Source organism: Pangasianodon hypophthalmus, chromosome 25 (genome assembly GCF_027358585.1).
Source record: "Pangasianodon hypophthalmus isolate fPanHyp1 chromosome 25, fPanHyp1.pri, whole genome shotgun sequence".
In the NCBI taxonomy this organism is placed as follows: domain Eukaryota; kingdom Metazoa; phylum Chordata; class Actinopteri; order Siluriformes; family Pangasiidae; genus Pangasianodon; species Pangasianodon hypophthalmus.
The window spans coordinates 533,390-545,889 of NC_069734.1; the positions used below are offsets into that span (position 1 = coordinate 533,390).

The 12,500-nt window shown below is 42.1% G+C and overlaps 2 protein-coding genes across 3 annotated transcripts in view; both read left to right on the forward strand.

Moving 5' to 3' along the window:
* The window catches only part of dync1li2 (dynein, cytoplasmic 1, light intermediate chain 2), an 18,728-nt gene extending 16,611 nt beyond the window's left edge, over positions 1-2,117 (forward strand). For both annotated transcript variants that reach the window (XM_034299617.2, XM_034299618.2), the window contains exon 13: positions 1-2,117. This exon is cut by the window's left edge. The gene's annotated coding sequence lies outside the window, so the exon portion shown is untranslated.
* A 2,184-nt stretch (positions 2,118-4,301) lies between these two features.
* The window catches only part of cmtm4 (CKLF-like MARVEL transmembrane domain containing 4), a 28,237-nt gene continuing 20,038 nt past the window's right edge, over positions 4,302-12,500 (forward strand). The window contains exons 1-2 of the mRNA XM_053229396.1: positions 4,302-4,747; positions 5,638-5,888. Coding sequence (XP_053085371.1) covers positions 5,703-5,888 — 186 coding nt within the window. The 5' untranslated portion in view covers positions 4,302-4,747; positions 5,638-5,702. The remainder of the gene's footprint in view (positions 4,748-5,637; positions 5,889-12,500) is intronic.

Genomic DNA, 12,500 nt, shown 5'->3' on the forward strand with positions numbered 1-12,500 from the left:
TATAGAGGAAGGTTTAACGTACGCAGAGTTAAATCCTGACGTTAGTCTCCCGTATCGACTGAAACTGGGGAAGCTGCTGATGTTTCTCAGACGGCTTTCTTTATAACAAGCGCTTTTTTTTTTTTTATTCCGACTTTCCATCTAGTAAGTAGCCCGAGTCAGAATTTTATGGAATGTTGTGAACTGTACAGAAACATTTCAGCTCAATCACTTAATACTGAACAGATTTTATTGGACCTGCTGAGACATTTTTGACGCCATTTTGTTTAAAAAAAAGTTAATTGGTGCTGCAGTGCATTCTGGGTAAACTCAGTAATGACTGAAAAGCGATAAACGATTTAAAGTGATTTCAGCTGATAAACTTCATGTAAGATCTAAACTAACAGAGCGGCTCTTAAACTGGCATCCGAGGACTCTTATGATTATTATGATTATTAGAGAAGTGGACGAGGGCGCGTGATGAACAGTATTGAAACACAGCCTCATTTCCACTCCGTGTATTTCATCTGTGCGTCTTGGATTATTTCAATCGTCAACACGTCGTCTCCATTCTGCTTCGTATAATTAAAAAAATATATTTAAAAAAATCTATAAAAAAAAGCTCATGGAGTGTGTCAGTGTGAAACATTCCTCATTATTCCACACGAGCTCCATGTAGGAAAACGATTCATGATGCTTCCGGTCTTATTGTCTTTTCTCTTTTTGTTATGATCTCTGCTGATCCTGTATCATATCTGATTACATGTACATTAAAAACAGACTTTTTTTGGATTTATTTGTGAGAATAGAACAAAATTCAGGACGTGAGAATCGTGTCTGAATCCTGAGAAGAAAAGAAAATCTGAGCGACTCGGAAATCTACAGATTAATAAAAAAAAGAAAAGAAGAAAAAAAAAATTGGAACCAAAGATGTGCGATCTGTGTGTGTGTGTGTGTGTGTGTGTGTGTGTGTGTGTGTGTGTGTGTGTGTGTGTGTGTGTGTGTGTGTGTGTGTGTGTGAGAGAGAGAGAGAGTCATGGTCGCGTCCCAAACACACCCCGGGTGGTGTTTCATTTTAATATTTTTCTTCCACCTGGTGAAATCGTCATCATTCCTGCACTCACGCTGTTTATCTTCACTCGTCTTTCTCGCTGCGTTTATTTCCAAATCCTCTCTTACTAAAAAAAAAAAATACTAATAATAAAAAAATTCCCCTCTCTATTACTTTTTGTTTCTTTAAGGGAAAAGACCACAAGGTGTGCAGAGTCTACTTTTTTATTTTTATTAATTTTGCATGGTTATTATTATTATTATTATTATTATTATTATTATTATTATGCTGTATAAAAAAAGATTCCGATGGAGATTTGTAAGATTTTCTTTCTTTCCTGCGCATTTGCAAGCACACAGTCTGGACTAATTCACATGTTTAGTTGTTAAAGCACTTCCAATAAAAGCGCATTATAATAAACTCCAGTTACACTGCAGCTGTGTGTCAGTAAATAAACTCACATCCACATTACTGCTAACATTTTATCACAGTTTATGATATTATTTGTGGAACGTGACGGTCTTTGGGGTTCCATCAGGAGTGATTGTAAGCCAGCGGAACGGTTTGTGCTGAATATCGTGATTTTATCGCGTAGCTGATGATCGACACGCCGTTCTGCTTTACAGCTCAGTTTCCTCACATGTATCTGAAACTCTTCAGTGTGTTTATGGAAAAGCTGAATTCTGTAAGTGAGATGAAATGAAGCCTTCGAATGTGTTTTTAATCAGAATTCAGGATGTGCAGAAGGATCAGGCTTGTTTTTTTTTTTTTTTTTTTTTTTTATTACAGTGAGTTTTGTATGTAAATTGATCTCAAAGAATAAAAAAGTTCAGTGTGTAAGACACGTCAGATAGAGCAGGATTTTTTATTATACGCTGTATAATGTGTAACTGAAGCACTTCCCCTCATCAGCAGCAAACAGAACGAGTCCAGTTCCTGTATTAACGGGTTTTCACACTTTCTCTGTGTATTAAATCGGTGTGACTGTACGCCTTTTTCCTGATGCAGTATAACGGTTCTGCAGAGTCGCTCGCTTTTCTGCCAATAAAGCAAAAGGAAACAGCTTCAATAAAACATCCAGACTCCACTCACCGTCTCTCTGCTCTTCATTCTGTGTGAGAGATTTCTTTCAAATGTAGTAAAACCTTCTGATCCCACAGCAGTGTGGAATTCAGATTCCAGTTATCAAACGGAAGGAGTCTCCAGTGTCAAGTGACTTGTTTCTAGCTGCTATAACGTAAGTGAGGACGGGAACTACCTTCTCACTGACGTTCCACAGCATTAATTATAACTATAAGCAGATAAAAAAAAGTATAATGTTCTTTAATAAAAAAAAACAAATGTAATTGTTGGTGAGTTGCTGTGGTGTAAGAGGAATAAAACGCTCGGGGCTGTGCAGTTGTAGGAAAATAATCAACTTCAGGATGGGAAGAGTGACTCTGCTTCATCACACCACCCTGTTACTCAGCATTGTACTGTAACAAACACACACACACACACACACATACACTGTGTATTACTTATTTGTGCAACAGTAGGTCATGAATAAATATGTGCTAATTTTATGAATAATTTTTCGATGAATAAATTTCGCTGAGAATGAGACTGCTGTGAAAGATCCTGTTTAATAATTTACTGATGGAATAAAACTTTATAACTGGTTAATAATTAAAACACACATTTTACACTAACTGTTAGTGAAACTTTTTCTTGTGCATGATTAAAAAGTAAAAGCAGTTTCTTAGCTACTCATCATTTACAGCATATTATTTTTATAACATCTTTAAATAATAATTTTCCTTATTTACCTGGTAATATTTTATACTGTACTCAGTTATGAAATACTAAACATTGTGTTAAAACCTCTACTGGAGTTTAAATACAGTTTTTAATGTATAAAATATGAATATTAAAGTTGGTCAGCTTATTAATTATTTATTTATTTTACAGTAAATTGGAATGATTAATAATTTAAGACGCGATTATGAGGAATTGTTAACTCCAATCTGGCAACCCGGCTCTATGTTTACATTAGCAACAGGCGATCCGCCATTTTCTACAACAAAGCGCGTCTCGGAGCTGCGATTATGACGTCAGCGGCACTACGACCAATCAAATTCAGAATTTCTCCCTTGTATGCAAATAAGTTATTATATGCGGAAGTAACGATCAAATGGATTGGCTCCAGTAAATCTCTCTGACCAATCATGTAGCGCGGGTGGTCCGATGTCCCCCGGGTCCAAAAGCTCTCCAAATTGCTTCCTCTCTGCGTTTGTTCCTGTGGAAATAATAAACTTTTTCAGGATTAAATAAATATAAACTACTATAAGATCAAATAAAATGAGGTAAATTTTGCCTTCTGACTTTTAATCAGAAGATGGCGTTTATTTTTGTCATGGAAAAGCACACTGTCTAACACAGAAAGTCTAATAATACAAAAAGTCTAAAAAATAATAAATATAGTGTTTACATGCATTTTGGAATAAATTTTAAATGAACTTAAATTATTTATTAATCAGAGAAGAGCTGCTGTTACTCCTGTCTTTCAGAGAAGCTTTGCATTTAAACATTAGAAAGGAAAATATAATAAGATGTAATCAATCTGATCAAACATCTGCACAAACAAACAAACAAACAAACAAACAAAGCAGAGCCTGCAGTCAGTTATAAAGATTATAAAGATTAAACAAAAGGTTTACATCAATAATAAATCAGAATCAAACCACAAATAATATATAAATATACAACTGAGTGAATGTGAATTCAAAAAGAGAAAAATAGTTTTAAAGAAATTACACTCATGTGTTTATAGTCACTTTCTCTATTTTTCTGTTTAATGTTAAACATCACTCAAATTATATTTAAAGAAATAAACAGAAATGATATAAACTCCAGTCTACTGTAATGAAAGCAATATGATTTATAATTATGTGATAACTTATTATTGTTAAAGAGACAAACTAATTTAAAACAGATAAAATGTTTTCTATAAAATAAAGAAAATAAATAGAAATAAAAGTGATCAAATTGGTGTCCATCAGTTTTATTAATTATTCGATAAATTATTATCAAATTACTTTCTGCCCAGAATTTTGTATTAAAAAACAAGTGAATCAATCAATCAATCAATCAATCAATCAATCAATCATACAGCAGAAATTAAAACAAACTTCAGCTCAGATGTTTTTAATCCCGCAGTTTAACAAAAAATATCTGAAACACGCGCAACCTGGCAACCCGCATCTCACACACACACACACACACACACACACACACACACACACACGCGCGCGCACTCACACACTCTCTCTCTCTCTCACACACACACACACACACACACTCCGGCCTTCTGGCCTCTTCACATTCCCTGCAGCTCGGTGAAGGTTCACACACGGCGTGTTTTGGGGTTTTGTCCGGTTTCCGGTTTGGTGAGGAGTTTTTCCGGGACTGCGGCGCGCGTGCACACTGTGCAGAGCGGAAACACAACAACAACAACAACAACAACATCATCAACACTATCATCATCATCATCACCAGCATCAGAAGCAGCAGCAGTGTTGGTGCTGGAGATGCCGCAGGCTGAAGGACAGAAACTCAGTTCAGGAATAAACACTAACATGGAGCTGAAATCTACAACCCAGGAGCTTCCGAGGAACTGAGAACATCTACACCTCACTTCCATCTAATTTACATACAGCTACAGCTTCACACCTCCAGGTAGAGTTTATACCTCCTCCATCTACACCTGCATGTCTGTCTCTAATTCCATCTTAATCTCAGTTTATTCCTCCATCTCACTCTCCATCTACAGTTTATTCCACCTGCTAGATCTTCAGCTTCATCCCTCCATCTCTCTCATCCACAGCTCTAACTCTATCTCCAGCGCTTATCTCCACCTCTATTCCTACAGCTTCATCTCCATCTCTGACTTTACATCACCGTCTACACCTTCTGTCTCATTTGTTCCTCACAGACCTTCATCTTTATCTCCATCTGTTTATTTATTTCAGTGTCTGTAACTTTATTTCTGTCCACAGCTACAGTTTATTCTGTTATCTGCATCTTAAACTCATCTCCATTTTCTTTATTTACATTCCTCCTTATCGACTTTCACCTTCCCACCTACACGTTTACATATAAACACTGTGTAACGCACACAGTGTATAACACACACAGGCACGGTGTAACACACACAGACACTTTATAACACATTAACACACACATACACTTTATAACACACACAGGCATGGTGTAACACACACAGACGCTTTATAACACATTAACACACACATACACTTTATAACACACACATACACTGTATAACACACACATACACTTTATAACACACACAGGCACGGTGTAAAACACACATACACTTTATAACACACACAGGCACGGTGTAACACACACACACACTTTATAACACACACAGACACTTTATATCACATTTTATAACACACAGAGACACGGAGTAACAACCAAACACACTTTGTAACACATTTTGTAATAGAGACACACTTTGTAACACACAGGGACACTTTGTGACACACAGAGAGACTCTGTAATGCATGTTGTAACGGAGATAAACTCTTTCCCCTGTCGCTCAGCCCTGCGTCGGCGTGTCTGCGTCCTGAGCGCTGTTTCTCGGTGAAAGCCCCGCGGCCGGGTCAGGATGCGGAGCAGCGAGGAGGCGGAAGGTTTTGACGGCGAGGCCTCCAACACGGCGATGGTGTCGGGGACGAGCAGCCCGTATCAGCCCACCACGGAGCCCGTCCTCTCCCGGAGTGTGTTCAGGAGCATGAGCTGGAACACACACTACCTCACGTCACAGCTCGGCATCCTGAAGATCATCGAAGCGGTGAGTCAGATACTTTTCCTTTAGCTCAGTGTGTTAGTGTTCAGTTACTTATTACACCAACATTAATGTACAGTTAATTACACTTTATTACAAAAACACACAATTTTCTTACGCACTGTACGGCCCTCTTCCAGTCCCGTTTATAACACACGCCTGTTTTTACTCTAATCTCTCTCTACTGCATCTGTAGTGTGTGTGTGTGTGTGTGTGTGTGTTTATGATACCAGAGAGAGTTTAGAATGATTGATGAGAAAAGAATTGGAAGTTTTTTGTGTGTGTTACGTTTCTGATGTTTCTGGAATGCAGTGTGAAGAAGAGAGAGAGGGAGAGAGAGAGTGTGTGTGTGTGAGTGTGTGTGTGTGTGTGTGTGAGAGAGAGTGTGTGTGTGTGTGAGTTGTTTATATTCAGAGATTAAAGTGTATAAATAAATTAAGGGAAGTGATGTGTAGCTAATAGAGCAGTTAGAGATGGCATAATATTTACAGATAATTATTCAATCGCTCTAAAATTCATTTCATCAGGAGAAGAAATTCTTTCTTTCTTTTTTTCTTTCTTTCCAAAGATAACCAGCTGATATTGTAGTTTTCTTTTTGCAAATAACGAGGCAGCATGACAGTGAGTGAGACAGACGACAGTAAGAAAGACAGCAGGACAGTAAGACAGACAGCAGGACAGTGAGACAGCAGGACAGTAAGACAGACAGCAGGGCAGTGAGACAGCAGGACAGTGAGACAGCAGGACAGTAAGACAGACAGCAGGGCAGTGAGACAGCAGGACAGTGAGACAGCAGGACAGTGAGAAAGACAGCAGGACAGTGAGACAGCCAGCAGAACAGGGAGACAGATGGCAGGACAGTGAGATAGACAGCAGGACAGTAAGACAGACAGCAGGACAGTGAGACAGCAGGACAGTGAGACAGACAGCAGAACAGTAAGACAGACAGCAGGACAGTGAGACAGACAGCAGGACAGTGAGACAGCAGGACAGTGAGTGAGACAGCAGAACAGTCAGACAGACAGCAGGACAGTAAGACAGACAGCAGGACAGTGAGACAGACAGCAGAACAGTAAGACAGACAGCAGGACAGTGAGACAGCCAGCAGAACAGTGAGACAGCAGGACAGTGAGACAGCAGGACAGTGAGTGAGACAGCAGAACAGTAAGACAGACAGCAGGACAGTAAGACAGACAGCAGGACAGTGAGACAGCAGGACAGTGAGTGAGACAGCAGAACAGTGAGACAGCATGACAGTAAGACAGACAGCAGGACAGTAAGACAGACAGCAGGACAGTGAGTGAGACAGCAGGACAGTGAGTGAGACAGCAGAACAGTAAGACAGACAGCAGGACAGTGAGACAGACAGCAGGACAGTGAGACAGCAGGACAGTGAGTGAGACAGCAGAACAGTGAGACAGCAGGACAGTAAGACAGACAGCAGGACAGTGAGACAGCAGGACAGTGAGTGAGACAGCAGAACAGTCAGACAGACAGCAGGACAGTGAGACAGACAGCAGGACAGTGAGACAGACAGCAGAACAGTAAAACAGACAGCAGGACAGTGAGACAGCCAGCAGAACAGGGAGACAGATGGCAGGACAGTGAGACAGACAGCAGGACAGTGAGACAGCAGGACAGTGAGTGAGACAGCAGAACAGTGAGACAGCAGGACAGTAAGACAGACAGCAGAACAGTAAGACAGACAGCAGGACAGTGAGACAGACAGCAGGACAGTGAGACAGCAGGACAGTGAGACAGACAGCAGGACAGTGAGACAGCAGGACAGTGAGTGAGACAGCAGAACAGTGAGACAGCAGGACAGTGAGACAGACAGCAGAACAGTAAGACAGACAGCAGGACAGTGAGACAGACAGCAGGACAGTGAGACAGCAGGACAGTGAGACAGACAGCAGGACAGTGAGACAGACAGCTGGACAGTAAGACAGACAGCAGAACAGTCAGACAGCTGGACAGTGAGACAGACAGCAGGACAGTGAGACAGACAGCAGGACAGTGAGACAGCAGGACAGTGAGTGAGACAGCAGAACAGTGAGACAGACAGCAGGACAGTGAGACAGACAGCAGGACAGTCAGACAGCAGGACAGTAAGACAGACAGCAGGACAGTGAGACAGCAGGACAGTGAGACAGACAGCAGGACAGTGAGTGAGACAGCAGAACAGTCAGACAGCAGGACAGTAAGACAGACAGCAGGACAGTGAGTGAGACAGCAGAACAGTCAGACAGCAGGACAGTCAGACAGACAGCAGGACAGTGAGACAGCAGGACAGTGAGACAGACAGCAGGACAGTGAGACAGTCAGCAGGACAGTGAGTGAGACAGCAGAACAGTGAGACAGACAGCAGGACAGTGAGACAGACAGCAGGACAGTGAGACAGCAGGACAGTGAGACAGACAGCAGGACAGTGAGACAGACAGCTGGACAGGAAGACAGACAGCAGGACAGTGAGTGAGACAGCAGGACAGTCAGACGGCAGGACAGTGAGACAGACAGCAGGACAGTGAGACAGACAGCAGGACAGTGAGTGAGACAGCAGAACAGTCAGACAGACAGCAGGACAGTGAGACAGACAGCAGGACAGTAAGACAGACAGCAGGACAGTAAGACAGACAGCAGGACAGTGAGTGAGACAGCAGGACAGTGAGACAGACAGCAGGACAGTAAGACAGACAGCAGGACAGTGAGACAGCAGGACAGTGAGACAGACAGCAGGACAGTGAGACAGCAGGACAGTGAGTGAGACAGCAGAACAGTGAGACAGACAGCAGGACAGTAAGACAGACAGCAGGACAGTGAGACAGCAGGACAGTGAGTGAGACAGCAGAACAGTGAGACAGCAGGACAGTGAGACAGACAGCATAACAGGGAGACAGATGGCAGGACAGTGAGACAGACAGCAGGACAGTGAGACAGACAGCAGAACAGTAAGACAGACAGCAGAACAGTCAGACAGACAGCAGGACAGTGAGACAGCAGAACAGTCAGACAGACAGCAGGACAGTGAGACAGACAGCAGGACAGTGAGACAGCAGGACAGTAAGACAGACAGCAGGACAGTGAGACAGACAGCAGAACAGTAAGACAGACAGCAGGACAGTAAGACAGACAGCAGAACAGTCAGACAGCAGGACAGTAAGAAAGACAGCAGAACAGTGAGACAGACAGCAGGACAGTGAGACAGCAGGACAGTAAGACAGACAGCAGGACAGTGAGACAGACAGCAGGACAGTGAGACAGCAGGACAGTAAGACAGACAGCAGAACAGTGAGACAGACAGCAGGACAGTGAGACAGCAGGACAGTAAGACAGACAGTAGGACAGTGAGACAGACAGCAGGACAGTGAGTGAGACAGCAGAACAGTCAGACAGCAGGACAGTGAGACAGACAGCAGGACAGTGAGACAGCAGGACAGTGAGACAGCAGGACAGTGAGACAGACAGCAGGACAGTGAGACAGACAGCAGAACAGTGAGACAGCAGGACAGTGAGACAGACAGCAGGACAGCGAGACAGACAGCAGGACAGTGAGACAGCAGGGCAGTAAGACAGACAGCAGGACAGCGAGACAGCAGGGAGGTGTCCTACTCAGGGATAAATATTTCATTTTTGTCTGTTCCTCCACCAGATGTTCTTAAAAAGAGCAGAAAAGCACAAAACACACACACACACACACACATCAGCTCTTCGAGTTGCTGACTCAGTTTTACAGTGAAGAGCTGAATCCCAACAGGAAACGCCATGAAACTCAGGAAGTCATTAAGCAAAACACAGACACGGCAGAGACACGGCAGGAAGCTTCAGATGCCCGAGAGGACACACTAACGTTCTAAACTTCATTAATATGATTTAAACAGCTTCAGCTTGATTTATTCCACAATCTGCAGTAAAGGTCAGAATAAATGGTGATTTTCTAACATTTACATGAACTTTTAGACAACTGGCACATAAAGCATAAAAAGCTTCACACATCTGGAACAGTTAAATATCGATCAGGAATTGGATTCATGATCATAATGTGAAGATCGATGACATCATGAATGCTGCTAAGCAACAGGATGCTTAGGTGCAAAACCTGATTCCCTCTGCCTGGAGGTTACAACTTGGCTGTAACTTCAATTCAGTTCAATTTTCACAAAGCAGCTTTACAGAAATAAATACATTCAGGATATAAATTGTAAATGTATGAATTTATCCCTAATGAGTGAGTCAGAGGAGACGGTGGTGAGGAACAACTCCCTGAGACGATATGAGGAAGAAACCTTGAGAGGAACCAGACTCAAAAGGGAACCATCCTCATCTGGGTGCAACGGATAGTGCGATTATAAATCATTCCCTTCTATAACTGTGTGCTACATGGACAAATAGTGCAGTTGTGTAACCAGGAAATTCATTACAGTTTTCACATGAAGTTTGTTTTGTTGATGTTATCTACTGTTCACTGATGGAGACCTGAGTGAAAAACTTGGGGTTTGTGGGAATTGCAGTCCTAAAGCTATCATATCAATTGAAGTCCAAAGGCATCTTCATGGTTTCTAAGTGGTACCATCCTCAGTAATCTCATGTACCTTCAGGCTGTCCATGTGGGACCATCCTCACAGCAGCGAGCGATCTAGGGCATCAGGATGGATCAGGCAGGTCCAGAGAGCAGAAGGAGTCAGGATCACTGTTATCTCAGGAGTAGCATGTGTAGCTCAACAGAGAGAGAGAGAGAGAGAGAGAGAGAGAGATTGTTAGTTAGGGGGCGACAGCATCCAAACATCCCAGTTCACCACAACACTCTATGCCTGTGAAACCCTCCAGACCTGCCCCTGTACCTAAGAAAACTATTCACTAAAGGCTTAACTAAACAAATATGTTTTCAGCCGAGACTTAAACACTGAGACTGTGTCTGAGCCCCGAACACTAAGTGGAAGGCTGCTCCATAACTGTGGGGCTTTGTATGAGAAAGCTCTACCCCCAGCTGTAGCCCGCACTATTCGAGGTACCAACAAATAGCCTGCATCTTTTGATCTGAGTAGGCGTGACGGATCATAAAAGACCAAAAGTTCGCTCAGGTACTGTGGCGCGAGACCATTTAGTGCTTTATAGGTCAATAGTAGTATTTTATAATCAATACGAAATGTGATTGGGAGCCAATGCAGTGTGGATAAGATAGGGGTGATGTGCTCATATCTTCTGGTTCTAGTAAGGACTCTCGCTGCTGCATTCTGTAGTAACTGGAGCTTGTTTATGCTCCTACTGGAACATCCAGACAGTAAGGCATTACAATAATCCAACCTAGAGGTAACAAAAGCATGAACTAGTTTTTCTGCATCGTGTAGTGACAATATATTTCTTATCTTAGCAATATTTCTGAGATGAAAGAAAGCAATCCTAGTGATATTATCTACATGAGCTCCATATCTGAATCTTTCTGTAAGATAATATTCTCAAACTCACAGACAGCCACGATTGGCTAGTATCACTGTGATTGACAGGGAAGAGAGAGTATGCTCCTCCCACCCAGAGAGCGCAGCCAATTACGCTGTAATGGACCACAGATGGTTCTCGCATCGTTGGGATTCGAACTCGTGATCTCTGGACAATAGAGCAAAAGCTTTTCTGTTGTGCCACTTGAGAGTCCCTGCTATGTGTTTACCTCTGCCAGGAGGTTAACAGTGGACCTAGACCTATGGGAGGGGCTTTCATAGATATTAATGAAAGGGGTGCTAATAATTTTGTCAAATTTTGAAAAAATTGCTACTGTTTGAAAAGTAGTGTTATGATGCACGTATAAAACGCCTGTATGTTTAAGCTCAAAGTGTCCCTTGTTAAATTTGTTATTTATTTTATATATTTATCTTTGGTCATTTTGGGTCATTTGGTCAAAGGGTGACAATAATAATGGAGTTTACTGAAGGACCAATCCTGATTCTTACTGTTGGGTTTTAGTTGCTTGAGCTAAATAATAGGCGGAGTCTCAGAGGCCTGTCAATTAAGAGGGTGTCTGCATTAGCATATAAGGCCACGCCCATTTGCTGTCTGTATATGTTGTTGATCATAGCGATGTTTTAAAGACAGATTGGAGGATTTTAATTTAAGTCTTGCTGTAGAATTAAAAAAGTGGCTGGAGGAACCTTTGCTAAGTAGTGCGTGCTACAGGAGGTTATGAGTCGACGTGGGTCGCCTCTGGTCTTATCACACACAGCTGAGATGTTTGCTTTACAGAAGGTCAGTAGAAGGACAGAGAGCTCGACTCTGAGTTTCCAGCCATGAAGAAGAACTCCAAGGCCATGACGTGAACGCTACAGCCTCGTTTCTCTCACCATTTCAGACAGTTACACAGTGCAGTCTGATTGTTGTTGCTTTGCTAACTGAAGTTTAGTTTTGACAAAATTATTTATTGTCTTTTCCTTCTAAGTCGAGGTGATGAAATCGTAGTGTAGGAGATTTTATCACACTTTTAATTCACACTTTTCATTTGTTGAATTAATAAAGTAAAGTCAGTGTCTGTGTTAATTCGATGCGCTCTGCTGTAAGAACAGTTTCAGCTCCTCACTCGAGCTGATATCACTCAAGAAACATGCTTAAGCTCAAGGTCAGAATCAAGCGTAA